The 21,511-nt window shown below is 31.5% G+C and overlaps 1 protein-coding gene across 1 annotated transcript in view; it reads left to right on the forward strand.

Annotated features, from left to right (window-relative positions):
* The window catches only part of LOC111638354 (adenylate cyclase type 10-like), a 65,973-nt gene that overhangs the window by 34,902 nt on the left and 9,560 nt on the right, over positions 1–21,511 (forward strand). The window contains exons 8-15 of the mRNA XM_023384052.1: positions 1,745–1,891; positions 1,959–2,179; positions 2,282–2,582; positions 5,502–5,587; positions 12,656–12,803; positions 17,308–17,345; positions 20,540–20,652; positions 20,727–20,803. Coding sequence (XP_023239820.1) covers positions 1,745–1,891; positions 1,959–2,179; positions 2,282–2,582; positions 5,502–5,587; positions 12,656–12,803; positions 17,308–17,345; positions 20,540–20,652; positions 20,727–20,803 — 1,131 coding nt within the window. The remainder of the gene's footprint in view (positions 1–1,744; positions 1,892–1,958; positions 2,180–2,281; positions 2,583–5,501; positions 5,588–12,655; positions 12,804–17,307; positions 17,346–20,539; positions 20,653–20,726; positions 20,804–21,511) is intronic.

A 21,511-nucleotide genomic window follows, 5' to 3' on the forward strand; every position in this document is an offset into this window, starting at 1 on the left:
TTTTTTGTCGGTGTGTTCGAATGATTCTTTGTTGTTGGGTGGGATGACACACGATGAATCTGTCTGATTCGAATTGTTGTCGCCTCCTTCTGTATTATCCTTCCTTTCCTTACTTCTTATGGCGCTATTGCCGGATGAGAACTTCTTTCTTCCTGTCCTTCCAATATCTCCGTTAGTCTTAAGCGATCTTTGAGCGTTTACTCTCCACGTCTGTACTCCTTGCGGTACCGTCCTCGAATGCCTTTGTCTTGTCCTCCTTGTCCTCAGGGTAATTCGAACCTCTTTTGTTCCTCCGTTCCCCGGAAGTGGTCATCCCACCCAAGGGACAGGGATTAAAATAGGAAAGTTCTAGAAGGGGATAGAATAATAGAACAAAGGATAGCAGGAAATAACTAAACTAACTTAACTTAATAAATACAACATATGGCGTACGACTACACATACACATGTCCAATATCCAATAGAACATTTAGGTTACTTATTTTGCTTCTACACAAGTCCCCAGTCCTTAACTATAACTGATTTAGAACCAACATGCACTGCACATTATTCTTTGCATTGCAAAATGACATACGCATAAGTCAGGAACTTCTGTTTGAACAAACCTCACCTGCCATCCAGGTTAGCGAGTTTAAAAAGGTGGCAACACTAGCATGGAATTTTTCATTACTTATTCTGTGACGAAACTGAATTTTAGTCTTTTAAATTGCGATACCTAAATAAGGGGATGGCAAAATTTTCCTTTGCCTCAGGTGGCTGATACCCACGCTATGGCCACTGTAACATATACCATAGTGATTTGTTTTTTGAAACTGTGTCCTGTTTTATAATTGTGGCATAGTAAACACTCAACTAATAAAGGAATTTGATGGAAAACTTGCCATGTGTCTTTGGAATAAAACACAATACTAGTGTTTACTACGTCACAAATATACCATAGTGTTGAGAGCCTGCCTGAACAGTGATGTACCATCAAATAGCCCCTTATAAATCTTCCTTGGATTAGTGCTTCCTTAATTGGACTGCTGCTCTAAAAATACTGCCAACATGGTGGTCAGTTAAACATATTGCTCTGTTATTTGGTTGTCTTTTAACAGGAGTCCTGTTAATGTAAAACATAGAAGAAAAATCAAGAACACAAAAGAGTACACTCTTATGCAAACTGCTCCATTATCTGATGCTCTACTAAGTAGACTTGACTGTAATAAATTTTCAATGAGCTCTCTTAATTCTCTCTTCTTAAAATCATTGTGCATAGGAAAAGAGTTGTTTTAATTGCTGTTATGCTATAATTTTATAATTTATTAATAAATTATATGAACAAATCAACAAAGATCAAAAACATTAAAACATTAAATTACATTCTTAAAGTAAACTGGAATGCAAAATGATTGTGTAATAAAACAGATCTTTCAATTTCCAGCAGTATTTTAATATAATAATATAGAACTTCTAAGTTTGTAATTCTACATTTGTTCAGTTTTATTTAAAAAAATGCTTATTTATGTATTCTATTAAGTCTTAACCAAGGAAGACCTATGAACAGGTCGAAAACATTTTTATTGTATTAAAATACTGCTGGAAATCAAAAGATGTGTTTTATTATATATTAAATTATATTAAAACTTGTGATTTGTTGATATTTCATAGCACAATAATGTAGAGATAATTCTTTACACTATACATTCTAATAGTGGTTTTGTTTTATATATGGTAATTCATTTCTTTTGCACTTTATAAACAGGTAATAGCTTTCTCTGCATATGGACAACTGAAAAGGACTCAGATATTACAAATATAACAGATGATGCGGCAAAATGTGCACTTTCCGTAGTAAACGAATATGGAATGAATAAAACATATATTGAATCAAAACTGTTTATCAAATTCGGTAAAACTTAATAAATTTTTTATTTATTTTAAAATATTGAATATATGTAATTAATTTATCATTTCAGGTCTTTCTGTTGGAAAGTTTTACTTTTTATTAGGAGGAAAATTGAATGAATATATAGATTTAATAATTACTGGTCCAGCAGTATTGTCTGCTCAAGAAGCACAATGTTTGTGTTTGTCAGGAGAAGTAATTTTGACTGCTGCTGCTTGGAAAAATCTAAATCACCATCAATCTACATATCATGCTATTTATTTAAATGAAAACAAATATGTAAAAATATTAGTTAGTAGATTTTTAATAAAATATATAAAAATAATCACTTTAAAAATAACAAAAAGAATATTTTTATAGTTTTTTTTAATTTATTATTTAATTTGAATTCAGTTAAAAAATCAAGAATTAAAAAACAATGAAATTACACATAAAGAAAAATATGAAACTAAAATAGAATGCTTAAGAAGAAAAAGTAGAAATGGGGAAGAGAAACAGATTAATTTAGATAAAGAACATGACAAAGAAGCAACTTCACAAGAAGAAGAATCTAAATTTAAATTGTTAAATAGTACAGAATCTAAAATTAAAGATGACAGTATTAAAATAATAAGATCTGAGTACATAGAAGAAGAAGAAATAAAATATGAAGAATTACCAGAGATAAAAATTACAGAAAAAAGAAAACAAAAACGTATGTATATTTTTAAACTAAATTCTGTAAAAATATTTAAATCTTATTATTCCATAATGCTTCTAAATGTTATATCTTTATCTTATGAAATGAGATGGATGGAAAAAAAATATTCATATTTTTTGGTTTTGTAAAGGGGTTTTGTAAAGTTTGATGGTTTATAAGTATATAAACCATCAAACTTTACAAAAAATTATGAATTCATTTACTTTTACAAAAAATGTTGAAAAACAATTAAGAATTAAGTAACTTTCACATCTTATTGAGTTTAGAATTAAGAATAGAAAAAATGTAAATTGTTTTCTTTGAATATGTTTGCCATATGCAAAATAAAACTTTTTTTTAATCTTATAGAAATATTAAACAAAATGTACTAAAAATTGTGGCTAAAATAAAGTATTTGAGTTAATGTTTTACATCATTTAAATAATAAATAAAGAATTGAATATTTTTAAAATCTATTTGATTGCTTGTCTTAGTGTTGTAATTATATTTTAAAAAATAACCAAAAATAATTAATTTTATATGTAAGTAAATTAATTTGATTTATTAATTTTTATGAAGAATTATTATTATTATTATTTTCATGGCATGCCATGCTGATATATTATTTAAAAGATACAAATCATGTTTATTTTATTATTGATAGATCATTATTTTGTTCCGTGATAACAGAGATATGAAAATACTTTCTAGAAGTATTTTTCAAAGAAAAACATTATTATTATTTTTATAGTCAATGATAAATATATTGTTTTTTAAAAAATATAAAAAATTTTAACTTTTATAAATTGATTAGTGAATGAATACTAGCATAGTTAGGTTATATGATTGGCCACAGTTACATCAGCTATGGGCAACCTGACTCACAATTGAATTGACCATCAAGGATTAGAAATTGGAACTATGTACTAATTTATATTGCCCATGATGATAAATCATTGAGTTCTGGATTAGATTTGCCTGTCATCATGGGAATCTGGATGAGCCCAGATTCCCATGATGATAGGTGACACCTTACTGTTAAGAAGTATAGAATCATAAAGAAGTAATATATAATACAAGTTTGTAGTTAATATATAAAATAATACTCTTATAAAGAGAATTATCATCATTTATCATTTATATTTTTAAATTTGTATTGTGTATTACATTCTATAAGATATATGGGCTCATAAGATGCATTCCCATTTTAGTACACAATATTTAGAATAAAGTATTTAGTGAATTTAAGCCATCCCACATGGTATGACATAAATATATAGTAACATGTATAAGTGTTTAGAAAAGGTTACTGCTTAACTTTGAAGATTTATATTAGTGTGATGACTGACTGATTGATAATCACCTCACATTATCTAATATTTACAATAATTCCATTTTAAATAATTAAAGTTAATAATAATAATAGTATGTTTAATTAAACAGTAATATTTTTATTCAAGAATTGGGCTACACTGTTACTGTAGTCTACTGATGGCCATTTGGGAAATTTATTAGGCTACAGGAGATTGCAACTTTATACATAAGATGCAAGGAAATTTTTTCTTTTTTGACAAAAGTTGCAACTTATATACCATAAAATACAGTAATTTTACAACAATGTCTTAATTTGTAAACATTTCATGTTTTCTGTAATATCTGGCATGTATCTGATATTATATAAAATGCAAAATTGACATTAAATTGAGCTATGACTAAATATGTGTAAATAAGATTTATGAAATATGTATTGATACATTTATAATTTTTTTTAATAACGATTATGACATGTAAAACATATTTTCATGATGGCATTGTGCCATATTAATCAGATTATTTAGGATAACTATTTTTGAACAGTATATCATATTTATCATTACACTTTTAATACTGGGTGATTGTGATTAAAGTATTTTCATTCAATACTGTCTACTGTATCACCAAAGTCTATATAGTACAAGTGTACAAATAAAATTTTTGTTGCTTGCAGTGCCAAAAGTGTTAAAAGTACTATAGTTGTAAGTTTTTCAAACTATTTTTTTTATGGAAATGTCTTCCACATGTCCTGAAATGATTCCATACCAGATTTTGGTTGTACAAGTAATCGCTGTATAACATGGGAGTTACGTTCCAAAAAATTGCCGTGTTATGCAAATCCGTGTTATACGAAACAAAGAACTAGTGCAAAAAGGGGGGTTAGGTTACAAAAATTAAAAAACATGTTGTTAAATTTTTTTTAAATGGATTTATTATTTATGTTTTTTATGGGTAAAATACTTATTTATGATTTAAGTAAATATTTTACCAGAAGATTATTCATCCTATATGATGATCTCAGCATGAGCATTATCAACTGGTAACAGTTTTTGGGTGCGTTTGTTAATAGCGGTTGCTTTGCGTCTCCACTACAATGGGAGTGTGCTTCTGTTTGTAGGCATTTAGGAATGATGGTGAAAGAAAGAAAGATGGTGGTGCCCGCACTATTAATAGTATTATGATGGAGGAATTTATAATTCTAAAATATGAGCTTTTAGAGGCAAAAGAAGGGTCCCAATTGTAAAATTTAACCATTGAATGGATTATTTGTTAAAAGAGCATTCAAAGTTACCACAAAAAAAATTAGAATGCTAGCACGGAGGTATAAAAGAACACACCCTTTATTACATTTCATGTTGTACGAGGGTTTTACCCAATTCCCAAACTGTGTTAGAGTGAATCTGTGCTATAAAAGCACCTTGTTGTATGGGGATGTTCCCAATTCTCGAACTGTGTTAGAGTGAATCTGTGCTATAGAAGTGCCGTGTTATATGGGGGTTACCTGTATTTAGACTTCTAAATATCTCTCTAGATAGCATCGAATAGGGTATGTTAATTATGATCATCTGGTATGTGAAACAAAATTTTAATATCGATCATTTTTAAATTTAATAATTCCAGATAAACAGAGAGAATTCATAATACAATCTTGCACAAAACAGCATTTACCAATTATTGGAGCTTTTGTGACTTCTGTAGTTAAATTGGTAAGTTAGATGTATCATTTTTTGATTAAATTTTTAATTAGTAAGTCATTTTTATGCTTTTAAGAAATTGCCTTAATTGAATAATAAAATTATATGATGATTTAATTTTTTCTAAAGTTTAATGAGAAAGCCATTATAATGCAACAAATGGTGTTACAATAAGTAATTTTAGTTACAACACTAAATAATGTTGTAACTAAAATTATTTATTATAACACTATTTGTTTAATGTTTAATTGAAAATGTTAGCACTATTTTTACATTATGGCAGTAATAATTATTATATAAGAATTATGTGTGAACTTTTAATATATTATTTTATATTTAAAATAAAAAATGCATACAAACATAGTATGATGATACTATATTTTCACAGATTGCCCAGCATGTTGGTCTATCCAGAGGAGACCATGAAATCAGATATTTCTGTATGGTAAAAACCAGCATGCCAGTTTATCCCGGGGGAATACCAACATGCTTGTTTAAGTTAGGTTATACATCACTCTCTACAGGGCACATTAAAAAACAAACAAGTTTTTAGTCTAAAACTGTGAAACTGTCAGCATTACATCAAAAACTACAATTATATGTTTAATTTCTTCATTTTATCTTCTTTCTAACAATGTAAAATATTTGTGGAATGCCGAAAATCATTTTTTTTATTTTAATATTTATTTTAATGTATTTTGATTCAAAAATGCAAAAATAAACATATTAAATTTTAGAAACTTGATGTAAATTATCTCAACTTACACCAATTTACATCTGCTTTGTGCAAAATTTGAGAGAAAGGTGTTATTTTTAAGGTCAACCTATAAACAAAAACTTTCTTCTTAATTTTAAGTCAGTCAAATTACAATGTTATTATTTTATTGTACTCCAAAGAATGCTTTCAACATTTAATTAACAATTAGTTTTGTTAAATTTGATTAATTTTATTTTTAGTCAAGTTTAGCTGGCATGCCAATAACCATGAGAATTCCGTCATGCTGGTCTCCCCCAGTTATATGCAGCATGCTGGTCAATCTGCAAAAATACAGTAAATTTAATTAATAAAATAATTTATTTATTACATATTTGAAAATGCAAATTTTAGTTTCCTTTTATTTCAGCATCAAAGCTTTTCAGCATCAGTGTTTCATTATGAGGGGTGCACACCCCTCATAATGAAACACTGATATACATTTTCAAATTTCCCGCAATCCATAGTCTTCCATTTGGCTTGTTATTGTCAGAATGCAACAACTGAAGTTGTTGATAAATATATCATTGATGCATTTATCATATTGTGTCATGGCGGTTTTTGTAAAGTTTTTCCATTACATAATAAAAAGTTGGTGCCATTGTTAACCCCTTGGTGAACCATTAGTCATTTATCAATGACCTCATTTTACTCTCCCCTTTTTAGCAATGACCTTTTATTAGTCAATCTCTGTAATCTTTTGTGTAATCTTTATTCTTTTGTCAAGCAAACTGTTATATGATTATAACCAGTTTTTCCACAATCTCCAGCAAACATATCAAGTCTAACTGTTACGACAGTTACCACTAACTAAGATGTTGGTATGCTATTAGGTGGCAGCAACACTGGAGAGAGGGGAGGAAATCCATGAACTTCACAGCAGATTTATTCAGCCACTGTCATTGCATGAACTGACATCATGGAGAGCAATCATCAAGGGCAACAGTAGATGACTTGGTTTCTCTGGAAAGAGGATGTGAGCATTGCAGAGAGTCGCAGGCAATTGGTGACAGTTTGCAGAGATCATGCACTGTCATGGAAAACTGTGTACTACTGGGTGGAAGGCTATATATTCATGACATGCTAACAGAAAAGGAAACTGGTTCTGAAAGGAAAGTGACAGTGACAATATCAACCAACATTGCATGATAGAAGCAGGCCATCCTGGAGAACTGGTGGATCATGTTCTCAGAAATGGAAGTGGCCATGGGACTCACTAGATTCACCCTGAAACACATTGTGCTGGAGATCATGCCTGATCCATCTTAAATATATTAAAATAGTTGCATTAAATTTTTTATATTTTTATAGAAGTAATGAAATTTACCTTTGATCTTATGTACCACATCCAAAATTTGAAATTAAAGTAAACTTGGTTGCTATCACCGGAACCTGCCCTACTACGCTCACATAACCACACCAATAAATATGCCCCTCTAGTAGAGGAAGTCCAGTTATTGGAGGTTAATCTTAAATATGCTCACATTCAGTACCCTGATGGGCAGACATCAACAGTGTCTCTAAGACACATTGCTCCTTGAGGTAAACCTTTTCCTGAATCCTCGAAAGATGGCACAGCCTTCTCTAATATTTCAGCCCAGATTCCTGATCAAGCTAGCTCTGATGTTCAGGCAATGCCTCCTCCACCTTGCGAGAGTGATTTGTATCCCTCCCAAGTAGAAGAAAAAGATATTTTCTCATCCCCACAGAAGTAATTGGGTTGCCTCGTCCTGCAAGGCAGCGCTGTCAGCCCAGTTATTTGAAGGACTATATTATGTAATGTAAGTAGGGGAGAATGTAGTAGTGTGGCAACACTTCTTTCCACAGTAGTTAGTCTCTCGGACTGGCAGCACTGTTTCTCGCTGCATTTGAATTTGTAACAGTCATGCGTTTCAGAGACAAATAAAACCTTTTGTTAAGGTAATGTCTTTGTCTCTTTATAATACAAAGTGCATTCTTTCCGGATCTCCCTGTCTCTCTAACTTTTCCTCCTCCATCTACACACATTCATCTCCATACGTAACTGCTTGTGCACATTCCACAAATGTGTGGAAAAGTAAAATCTAGGTTTGCCATAAAACATAGTGGTGTCAGAAGCATAAGAATTCCACACTTTGGTAAAGATAATGTGAGGGTCGGACTGAATAATATAAAATTAAATAAATAAGCTCAATTTAAATTAAATATATTTATTAAAATTAGACAAAGAAAAGATCCATTTTTCTAAATTTTACTAAAAAGGATGTACACATTTCCCTCCCATGGAGCCGTTTTTTTGTGGGTAGCCTGAGGTAGGACAAAATCTTACCTCTTTTTGATAGGCAACAGTTTGGTGAGAACTGCCCACTGGTCAGTGGATGGCTTGTTTATGTTTTGCTATCCCAGAAAGTTGGGATTCTTTTGTCAGGTCGAGTGGAGAGGTAAAGAGGGGTCATTGGTAAGACGTTGGCGATACTCGAATTAAAAACACTAGTTAACAACAAAACAAGAATTTATTGGACATAACTTAGATAATCTAGCTACATAGAAGTTATTGCGGATGTACTGCGCCGAGAGAGAGTTTACAATAATGGGTATCATACCTCTACGAGTTGGGATCGGAGTGTCAGACATTTTCTAAACGGATCAGACAAGTTGTCTTGGGGCACAAATGGCGTTGATGAGGGTCGGTACAGGTCCTCAGCGATAACAGTCAGTGAAGACAATGCCAGGTTAGAGGATAAGTGGCGATGAGGGCTCCCTTTCGTGAACGGTGATGATGTGGTGGTGTGGAGGACAAAAGAAGGATGACAAAGAAGTAACCATAAAATTAAACAGGATATTTATTCAACTACAGCTACTTAGTCCTTCGTACACCTGGTTCGTTTACACTAAACGCACTTGATCCAAAACTATAGTACGTGCACAAGTTCGAATCCGTCCGACAAAATTCTATATTTTCACAAATAGAACACGTGCTCGCGACAATAAAAGGATTATGGTTTAAGATACTACAACTACTTAAATCTACCTTAATCTAGCTTATATGCTAAGGAAGAAGGGTGAAGAAATTAAGAGATACGAAGAGAAGAGACAAGTATAAAGGACAGATTTTGTGGGGGTACCCGGGTAAACTTGGGTGTCTCCGATCTTCTCTATATCGGTACTTGAATCAATTTTCCTCCTCTCGTTTCCGTCTCTTGAGAATTCGAGAGCGTTTTCGAAGTCTTAATTTGGGTGTCCTTCTAATTTTCGTCCGTTCGCAAACCACTTCCAAGCCTTCTCTTTTACTTTGTCCCACTAGGCGACAAACCTCTAGCTTGCTCTTTCCTACGTCTGCACACCTCGGACGCTGACTCAAAAGTATCCCGTTCGTTCTCCTGATGGCCTCAGGGCTTCTTAATGCCCCCTTTGTCTTCTCCCTTTGTCCTTGGACAAAGGTTGTCCCCCACCCACAGAAAAAGAATAGGTTAGAAAGTTCTAGAAACAGACGTTAAAGACAAAGGAATTTAGGAGAAATAAAACTTATATCTACCCCTATGTACAAAAACATGGCGTACCGCCACATATGCCCCCCCTTTAGAATCAAGCACCATGGTGCAACTTGTGGTAATCGATCCTCCCCCCTCGCAGGTTATAACGAGGCTGGGGTCTCACATCATTTTCCCCCGCAGTCTTATCTCCTACTTGTTCTATACTATCTCTTCTTGCTTGAGGTGGATGCTCACGATGTGCTGCTGCTCTTGAACGGATCCATGTCGCTATTTGTTCGTCCGCTCCTTCGTCCTCTTCGTCCCTCCCTTCTCCATCTATGCTTCCCATCTTTTGGAGGTGACGACTGTTCCTTTTTGGTTCTTTATACATTGGGGAGTAGCAGTTTTTTATGCGATCTGTGTGCACAATATACCTGTCTTTCTTACAGTTACCCCCCAGCTCCACCGTAACTGGCCCTAGAATCCGAGTTATTCTGTACGGTCCCATATATTTAGGCGAAAACTTTCCTTTCCTTTTGCCTTTACGCATGAGCCAAACCCTTTGACCTTCCTTCCAGCTACTACATCCTCTATTGCCATTTATCCTTTCTCGATTCCTCCGATTTCGCCTCCTTCCCAGATCATAAGCGGTTTCCCTTATCATGTTTAATCTTTTAACAAAACCCCAATCTTGATCGCGTTCACGATCATTAGCAGAGGTTTCCATTGGGAAAGCACCGGGGAACCGAGGGTCGAACCCGTAAAGAAGGAAAGCAGGGGACTCGTTAGTGGCAGAGTGGGTGGAATTGTTATAGGCAAACATAGCCTGATTCATGAATTTGTCCCACTCCCGGTTTTCGCCTCCCGATATTCTCGCGATTATACCACATATAGTTTTGTTGAAACGTTCACACACCGAGTTGGAACAAGGTCTGTAAGCCGTAGTAATGTTGTGCTTAATTGAGAGCTCGTTGCACACCTCCTCCAGGAGTCTGGAGGTGAAATTAGCCCCCCGGTCAGATATAATTAAGTCAGGACACCCATATCTGCATATGAGGTAATCAAAGATTGCTTTAGCTATCGTGCAGGCAGATTGATCAGGTATGGGAATGGCCTCTGCATACCGCGTGAATATATCAATAATAGTAAGTATATATCTATTACCATTTTGGGACACAGGGAGAGGCCCTACTATATCTGTCGCAACCTTCTGAAAGGGAAAGTTAGAAGTTNATGTGTCTGTTAACTGGTTTCTTGTTTTAATTTTTACTAAATTCATTGCGGAAAAACTATTCACATACATAAGTTGTAGAAAATAATATTTGAATTTTTGCTGCATACTTCCTTAAGCTGGAAAATTGATATATTTATTCATATTTTACGTGACACAGGCTGCAAAAAATATTAATACAGGCTGTGGGTTGCCCATCCCTGATCTGAATTATCATAAATTTTTACTTGGAATAATTTTTTTACATCTCAGATGGTTTTGTTTGGATTTATTTTACAATTCATTTAGGATTAATAATGTTGACTTATGTACTATTTTTTAAAAGTAGGAAAAAATTTCAAATTGATTATCATTACAGTGCTGGCTCTACAGTAACTTGTGCCTGAGGCAAAACTGAGTTTTGCCACTGCTTCCAGAACACTTACCAATAGGAGAACTGTTCTAATGCTAGCACTCTTTTATGAACTATTTATAAACAACTTTAATGTAAATTTACTGTATTTGGCTTAAAATTTTCATTTTTATTTATTTCTTCTCCTTTTAAACATTTTGACCACTCATTTTGCCACCCCTCTCACTTGAAGCAGTAATGTAAGGTCGCCGACTTTAGGGGGCAATACGTTCATTGCACATCAGGAAAACCTAGGATCAAATCGTATGTGGGTGGTGGCGGTAGGAGACAAAGATGACAAGTGTCTTACACGAAAACCATTTATTTTGACATAAGGTTAACTTACAGAATGACAATAACAATGCGATCTAGATCGGCTTTGGTGGGAGCTCCTTGATGTCGACGAACGGGCGCTGACTGGGGTCCCAGGCTTGACAGGAGAGTGTCCGTTGCACAGGGCCTCTGTCCGGTGATGTTGCGGATGCACGGAGATTTTGGTCACTGGTGGAGAACCTTGTCCGGGTGGAACCGCCGAGGATTGGCTGCAAATCGGCTCCGAGAGAAGCGGCTGAGAATCTCTCTCCTTGTCCTTGAGATTCGGAGGTTTTATAAGATTTCCCCGAATCTCACCCTTTTGATTGGTCCTGTTCGCCCTCTCCCTTACCCCAATTGGTCATTCCTTTGTTTCTAGGCGAAACTTGAGACCGATCCGGGTTGGGAAAAGGTCAGAGAGGTGATGACGGGGCTTTTAATGTTCGCGCTCATAATTTTTTCCGTTATGGCTCTTCTCTCGGACATCTTTGAACTTAAACAGTCCACCAGATGTTCCTGTGGCCATTTATCCCCTACCACGTTCTTACTTAACAGATGTCCCTTTTGTTCTAAGACCCCCCTTTCTCTCGATTGCTTTGACCCTACACTTGTTCGCAGGCATCTCGACAAAGCTCTTTCTCTCTGTCGACATTCCCCCCTGTTGTTTATCATCGCGTCACGTTTGTTTTACAATTCGAAAAAGTGTTCGTCCCATCTGGGTTCTGTCATTAACACACCCTTTTTACACTTTTACGATCCTCACAGTAAACATTTTGCCTCATCCATTGAGCCTCTGCATCATTGTACTTAAAATTAATAGATTAAATTACCAAAGTAATTAATTGATGATACAGTAGTTACAATAGAGTATAATTTAAGCATTTTAATTAATTGTTCTTGTGCTAATTGAGTACTTTTTACTTTACCATTTATTTCTTAGATTAGTATAAAGCAACTAAACAGTAAGTCTGAAGTGCGAAAAGTCACAATGTTATTACTTTTTCTACAATCTTCAACTGTCCAACCTGATACTACCACCATCAATGAAGTGATTGAAGTCATTTACACATTTACTACTAATGCTGAAGGTAAATAAATATATAAATGACTAAAATTCAATTATTAGTCATTTATATATTTATTTCAATTATTTATATATTTATTCAATTATTAGGATTGTAAAATGATATAGTTATATGAAATATAGAATAAAATGTAATATAGTAGAAGCTTTGTTTATGAGTTTATATTCTGAAAAATTGCTACATATACACAAACTATACATACAGAAAGGAGTAATATTTTAAAAAATAAAGTTTGAGAATTGAAAAAAAATATATGATGAGAAAATTTAAATATTTTTTCAAATCAAATCTTTATTTATATATTGTCAGTGATGAATACAATATTTGTGTACTATATAATAATTAACATAAAAGTTTTCTAAACATTGTTAGTTAATTACATAAGAACATAAGCTTGAGTGAATTAAATATGCTGAAATAATTCCATGACAATCTTCAAATAATAATTTTTCTTATATTCTACTTAGAATAGTGAGGATACAAAACAAAAGTATAAAAATTATATAAATTATAAGAGGGAATAAAGAGTTTATAATCCTGTTTCAGGCTTATTAATCTAGTAGATCTGAAGATTATATTCTGGACTACTCTAGAATTAAAGTCTCCACAGATTATTTTGTATAGAGTCATGTGGTTTCAGTCTTGAATAGTCTTTAAAATACTTGTAAGAAATTTAGTAAAATTAGGTGGACAGTAAGTATGCCACCATAATCATTATTATTTTATCTTTCAAAACATCAGATTTAAATTTTTAACCAATATTAAAACCATTATGTACTCAGTTGCTAAATTCACATGTTTAATCTGTCTTAATTCTTTTTTGACTAGAAAATACTCTTAGATGGCCAAGATGTAATGCTTTCTGAGCCAGACTGTCAAAATGTAAAACTGACCTGTAAAAGAAACAGATTCTTTGAAAGAGTTTGTCAATCAAGTTTCTGTTAATCCAATTATGTCAAACTTAGTTGAGGACCAAAGTATTTAGTTGAGACCATTTTATTTCCTAGCCCTTGACGATTTCAATTAATAATTTTCAAATTTTCCTATGTATTATTGTGGTGTGATGGGTTAATGAGAACCATGTTTATATAAGTAATGCACCATGGACTACCACGTATTTCAAAGATACAATAATGGTGTCTATTTATTTCCAGTCGACTCAAATTACAAATCTCAAAACTGTCCGTAATACTACACTTTACTTTTTTACAATATAGAGTTTGAACTGTTTACTTTTCCTCATTAACAATGCTCGTAGATCTAATCACATGTGCGAGTTCCAAAACAGGCTAGTTCTTAATTTGTTTCAATCTTCTTATATTACTAATTAAAATTAACTTATATTAAACTAAAACTAATATTACTTATGTTAGTGAAAGAAAGATAGGAAGATTATATTAGAAGGGAATTCCTTTTCTTTGTCTAGGGAATTGGGCAATTTTTGATGTCTATCTCAGTTAATTGAGAGGATACAATATGATCATGTGGGCATCTTTCAACAAGACAAAATATCCATATACCAATCCTTCTCTGTATCTTGATGGTACCAGTTCTTTAACAAAAAATTCTCTAAATCACTGTTGACTAAGCCTTCCTTGTGTTCCTCCCTCGTCATCACCTCCGTGTCTTCTCCTCACCCTTGTCCTCCTACACTGTGACGTAGGCCAATAAAGAAAAATCCCTCAAGCCCAAAACTCGCCAGAAAATGCACATAGGTTGGAAGAGTCTAGCATGAACAGGGATACACCACATTATATTTAGAAGTAAATTTATTTATTATCTTTGTTTAAATTTAAGAATTTTAATCAAGATTATAGTAATGAGAAATATAAGAAGTTCTCTGTATTTACCAAATTATCTATACTAAAACTATATGTTAATTTTTTCCTTTGTAGAAGAGATTCCTTTGTAATCATCCCATAATATTACTGTTAATTCCTGATTTTTGCTGCAAAATAATAAGAAATTAAATAAGATTTTTTTTTTCTGTGATCCTTTCATAAGTTCCACTGAAGTTTGCATATCTTGTCAAAGATCTAAAGGATTATTGTTTTTTGTTTGAATGAATGAGGAATTAAACTGATATCTAAAACATGAAACTCTGAACATTATTTGCCATATTTCTGCTTTTTCATTTCTTAATTGAAAGATTTCAATTGTATCATCATCTTCCACATCCTCAATTTTCAATAGACCTTCCATTAAATCTATTATAACCTTTACTAGATGATCCTGAAATTTGGGACAATTAAATAACATAATTATATTTTGATTATCAGTGTTAATCAATGTATTCCATTTAAATTTCATAAGTATTTTTTTCTAGTTGCAGTTTTTTAACTATTTTCTCTAGTAGATATGTACCAATTAATTGTTTGATAATTGTTAATAGTACTAATTGACTCTTCTGCATGATGATTAGTTCTGTAATAATCAAAACAATTGGTAAATAATTGTTCCATTAGAAAAACATTATTACTTTATAAATTAAACATTATTAAATTAATATTAAAAAGTAACAATGTTTAAAGAAACAGTAACTATTAATAATGATAATTTAGGATAATTATGACAACACATCCAGTTGTATTAGAAGCTGCTAGCTTTTCATATATTTATTTTTAGTCTGCAATTTTTATTCAAATTGAAAATGATCTATTATAATATTAATAAATTTTTAGAATTACAGGTAACCCCCGTATAACACGGTAGTTATGTTCCAAAAAATTGCCGTGTTATGCGAATCCGTGTTATACAAAACAAAGAACTAATACGAAAAGGAGGGTTAGGTTCCAAAAATTAAAAAACATGCTAGTATATTTTCAAAATTAAGATAAATATCTTCATAAAAATTTTTTTAAGTGATACATATTAACATAAATTAAACAATGTTTTCTTCGTCATCACTAAAAACACTATTAATTAACCGAGAGCGTTTTCTTTTTGGCAAGTTATCCTTATCCTCTGAGCATTTTTCTGCATTATCTTCAGATCCATGCTTTACCTTTTGCAAAATGTATGTAATTTTAGATTGCTTGCTTCTAGTTAAAAGGTCTTTATAAATTTCCTTATATGGTGCTAAGCACTTATGAAGAATAAAGCAAGTATGGAATAAGGGAAAAACATTCGGCAACATCAGAAGCAGAAGCGTCGCGATCTGGCAACATTGAAACAAGTTTCGAGAAGGACCACGTGTATCGACAGAAGGCGAGAAGAGAAAATTTACATACTTAAGTACTAATAGTTCACGAAAATAATAATTTTCGTGAACTATTATTACTTAAGTATGTAAAAATTTATTACATTTCCTGTTGTACGAGGGTTTTACCCAATTCTCGAACCGTGTCAGAGTGAATCCGTGCTATAAAAGTACCGTGTTATACGGGGGATGGTACCAATTCTCGAACCGTGTTAGAGCGAATCCGTGCTATAGAAGTGCCGTGTTATACGGGGGTTACCTGTATATACTTTATTCCTTATTCCTTAAAATAAACCTCAATCTCATTCATAGCGAATTATCATATATGATCAATTAATTTTTAATGCCATCTGCTGTTTTTGAAAGGAATTTTTTGTTTTTAAACAAGTAGATTGTTATTACATTGCCAATTATTTCATATTATTTTGTTAACTACATTGCACTTGAAGGAATATCTGATGTGTGGAAGTAATTATGACATAAGTCAATTAATTTATTAGTTAATAATGGCAAATGCAACCACTAGAAATAGTTATTGCACCTAATTTGCTCAGAATGGTATCAGTATAGAAACACAAAGAAATTATTGTATATAATCCATGTTCCATGTTAAAAAAAATAACAAAACAGTATTTTAAGTTAATTTCAAGAAACTTAGAAATAATATAATCAAAATTATCATGTTAAAAGTTATTAACAAATTATCATAATACCTTATTCACATGAAATTGTTCTGGGTTTGGTTTGGTTTTCAATTGGACACTAGATACTCCTAGTTATTACAGATAAGCTAAGTTGGTTAGATTGATCATCTGAAATAGGAGGTGACCTGCTGGAGGCAATAACAAAGCACAGGAAGAGAGAAAAAATAACACCCCTTTAATTTGTGTTCCGTGTAACCAATTGACAGAGTTGTTATTTATATGCCAGTTGCATCAGTTTTAAGTCAATTACATAACCAATCATTCACTTCTCCTTCTTAGTATCTTACATATCAAGCAAGCAGGCCATTAAAACATAATATGGACAGGATGCTAACTAAGCAAAAGGGATCCTAATGTCTTTTTATTATGTGAATATATAAAAACACTAATTCCTTTTTCATTTCTGTGTAGCAATCATGCTGCTGTGTTTACTAGCTAAAATTTGCTCTTTTGTAGAATTCTGATTATAGTATATATGAAACACAGAAAATTTGAAATGTTAATTATAATACTTTTAAATAAAATTAAACTATAATCTGAATTAATTTTTGTCAAAGAAAAATAAAATATTTTGTTATATTTATTAACATTTATAATTTTTCAGGAATATTTCTGTTGAATAAAACTATTGTTTTGAAGCGAGTAAGTATATTATAAATCATTTATTTATTTTGAAAACTTTAAATAATATTTTATGTTAAAATATTATATATTAAGTATATCATGTGTAGTATCATCTATCAGCTCTAGATTTTTTTGACACTCCAAACAAACAAAGTCATTTGTAACTCTATATTTTTAAAAATTGGCCTATAAAAATACAATTTATTTATTTTTAAATACAGTATATGAGTAGAATTCTTAAATTTTAATTATAATTTCTTTATCTTTTGTAGAATTGTTTTTTGAAAATTATTCCTCAAGCTACTCCTGATCATGCATTATCCTAAATATCTTTAACAATATAACAAAATGTATTGATTTTATCGTAGTTAAAACTCATCTTCAGCAATTCAAATATTCACAGATTAATAAAGTTATGATTTATATCATTTGTTAAATTCTTACAAAATAGGATCTAGTTTGAGTATTTAAAAAATATTATTTTATTTGAAATTATTTTGTACTGGTACTTGCTATAGGCTGAACCTATAGCAAGTACTGTACATAAATACTTTATTGCAGATATTAATTATAATATCTTTTTAATTTGATTGTAAACTCATAACAGCATTAGTTTTTTTTGAAAACACATATTGTAGTTAATTAGAATTTTTAAATATTTTGACTTATTAAAGTTTAAAAATAAAATAAATTTTAAAACACTTACACTTATAATAAATTTTAAACAGGAAATCAGCAGTAAGAAAAAGAAATATAATTCACAAAAAATGATTTATATAAAAAGTGAATAAAATTAGTTTGGAAATTAAAATAAAGCCACAAATATTTTTTTTGATTGAATTTATTACAGTATATTCAATATTAACTATTTTTGCAAAAATAACACTTGAAATTATTTGAAATGTGAAAGGACATCATTATTTTGACTAACTAGTTTTTTGGACATTTACATTAATTTATATTAAAAAACTTGTTGATATTAAATATTAGCTTCTCTGGAATTTTATGCTGATTTTTTTTTCAGCTATTCAAAATTGAGCAAAAATCTTAATTTGTAATAAATCTTTAATTAAAAATATATTGTTTTTATTTTTCTGCATCTTACACATTAAGACTGTAGGAAAATGAGGACAATATATTTTTGATTAATGCTTAATTTCCTTGCAATAAAATCCAGAAGGGTTAAATTATTATTTTTTAAAATTTGATTTAGTTTTGAATTATTATGAATAATATTTTGAATTTTTACATTGGTCAAATATTTTTTATTTGAACAAAAAAAAGAGAAAGCAAGCTCTGGAAAAACCATAAATAATTTAAAATTTTCTATTTAAATTCTGTTAGTTTTGTCTTGTAATTTTTTGTGATGTGTTGCATATACTTTTGATAAAAAGTAAAACAGGAATTATAACAGTGATATTAAATACTAAAATAGTTCATAAAAGCAGTTAAAATACAATCATTTAAAAGAATTATATAATCATTGAAAAGAAATAGATTTCCCTCTTTTGAAATACAAAAAATTGCAATGCATTTGTAGTATATTTTAATAAACAATATACAGGTTGGCCATAATTAAAGTTTTCCTATTCAGAGCACTCTGTAGCTGTAACCCATAAGTGGATTAATACAAAAATTTGTACACAGACTATGTGAAGGACATGGAAGACGGTTTGCAAAAAAAAATTTAATTCAAAAACTTCTGTTGGAGGTTCTTTACAGAAAAATGCATGAAGTAAAACAACAAAAAATGCAATGAAAATGCATTTATTTGTTCTACAAGAGACTTGCCTTCTGCAAAGGCTGTTTATCAATGTAAGGAATGTTGCTCAGTTTCTACCCCATCATTCAGGCTAAATTTAAAAGTGATGAACAGACAATTAACAGTCAACTTTATTTGTAATATTTAAAATAACTGGTTAAAATGTTGCATTAAGGTTGTTGTTTATTATTTACCGTGTCCTGTTTTATGTATTTTCTTGTGCCTTCTAGAAGAAGTTTGTGAACTAAATTATTTTTGCAAAATACTTTTTCAAGGACACCTTGTTCTTTGCCGTGGTGTCCCATGAGGCTATGTCCCTCATTGGGGTGTTTCCCACAAGGCTCCACCTTCGTCCTTTGCTGATGTAGCCTCTGAAAGTTATAGACCTTTGTTGAGAGAAACTTTGGACATTTCGATCTGCAATAATCGGACATTGTTTTCTGTTCATCAACCAGACTTAGAATGCAACATCTGGTCAGTGAATTGAAACCACCTTTGTCACTGGACTTTCCTCTTCTTTGAAGACTATGAGCTGAAGTATACAAGGACTGAAACCCTTCGTGACTATGAACTTTTTGTAAGTTAAATTGTCTAATAAACGAGTTGTGTTGTTTGTAAACAAGGCATCGATCTTTGACTCAATGTTTCCACATGTTGTGGACTGCTCGGCAGTCCAGACGGCAATGGAGATGATGATAATATCACATATAATCATTATTTTTTGTTTTGAAATCTTCCTCCCTCAGTCCCCTCACTTTATGGTTAGCAACTTCAATTACAATCTATCCAACACTGATAACTTTTTAAATATTAATAGTAGATCAGTATTAATTAGTAGTTTATGACCATCCTCTCTTCTGGGAAGATGGTCATCAACTATTAAAGTAGGTCAATGACTACTTTTAGTCAAATTACTGTAATCTCCTTCCACAACACTCCCTTCTTCCTATTGGACCTAGCAGTACAATGGTATTTGAATAGGAAAATTACATAATACAAGGTTACCAGCCTGCACAAAATATGTTTTAAGTGGTTTCTTTGTCTGCTTTTTGCAAAATTTGATTTATTGCAGATTACCATTTGATATTTGGCTGTGTACAGCTTATACAGTTTGTTAGAGCTAACATTAGAAAAAATGCTGTCTACTTGACCAATGAAACTGTACCATTTTGTACAGAGTATTGTGATAAACATGACAATAGTAGGCTAAACTAACCAAACTCTATATGGTTTTTGTTGTAATGTTTGTTATATTATAGTTTTGATTTATATAACTAAGAAGGTTATCTTACTATAAGGGTTTATCACACCAAGTGACCAATCTAACACATTTTAAAAATTCTTTGTTGTTATTTTTTGCTTGGGCAATGCCAGCTCATCTGCTAGTATTTTTTATATTTTATTCATTGTTTTCAATCATTTTATTTACTTTTAAGTTTAATTTTAATAGGGATACATTTTTCAAATTGCCTTTGGTTTGTCTCCCTGTTCTCATCAAGATGATGCCTCCAGAGCATTGATATGTGCCAATAAAATCATGAATTTTATGAAAACAACTTCAAGGTTAGTAATCATAGAAAAGTAAGGACAGTAAAGATAAAAGATGATATTTCAGCAGTCAATATTTGCTATTTCAGAAAATGCTCAATTTCTATTGCTACAAACGTTGCTTTTTGTGGAACTATTGGAAATCAATTTCGCCAAGAATATTCAGGTTTGAAATCTAACTTTCTGAAATACAAAATTACTGAAATATATCTGATAAGTGTAATTATTAAAGTTAAATACCATTAATAATAGAAATTTTTATAAAGTTAATTAAAAATACAGTTGACCCCGCTATAACACGGGTTCCTATAGTTCAGATTCGTATATCATGGTAAAAAAATTGCAACAGTATTCGTACAAACATGCTAAAACTTATATAATTCGGTAAAACGTCATCACTGACTCGTGTCGCGACAGGATTGGTCAAATCTAGACCAATAGTGGATATTACACAAACTGTTGAGTTTAAATGAGCAGCAGACCTACTAAAAACCATTTATTATTTAACGTCCATAAAAATTATATTTATATTAATGATGTCTCCAAAGTTCAGTGAATTTTTCACAAAAAAAAAATAATTTATCAGGAAGCACGCAAGCGCCATTCGATGACAAGCTCCACGACGAAAACAAACTTAAGCAATGGCATAGTCGAACGGTGCACGCTCGATTAGTAATCCTACAATTTTTTGTTTATAGCATAGTTTATATGGATTATTCCCAAAAAATTATATGTATTTTGGAAATGTTGAGTCGAATTAGTCTAGAATCGATTAATTTTATGGAAGAAACCTTTCAAACAGCCGTAGTCCGTAAACTGCATACGTGCCGGGCTGTGATTGGCTGGACTCGTAGAAAATGGATTCATAAAAACC

This window comes from Centruroides sculpturatus, unplaced genomic scaffold (assembly GCF_000671375.1).
Source record: "Centruroides sculpturatus isolate CEXI.00-Female unplaced genomic scaffold, Cexi_2.0 scaffold1014, whole genome shotgun sequence".
NCBI classification, from domain to species: domain Eukaryota; kingdom Metazoa; phylum Arthropoda; class Arachnida; order Scorpiones; family Buthidae; genus Centruroides; species Centruroides sculpturatus.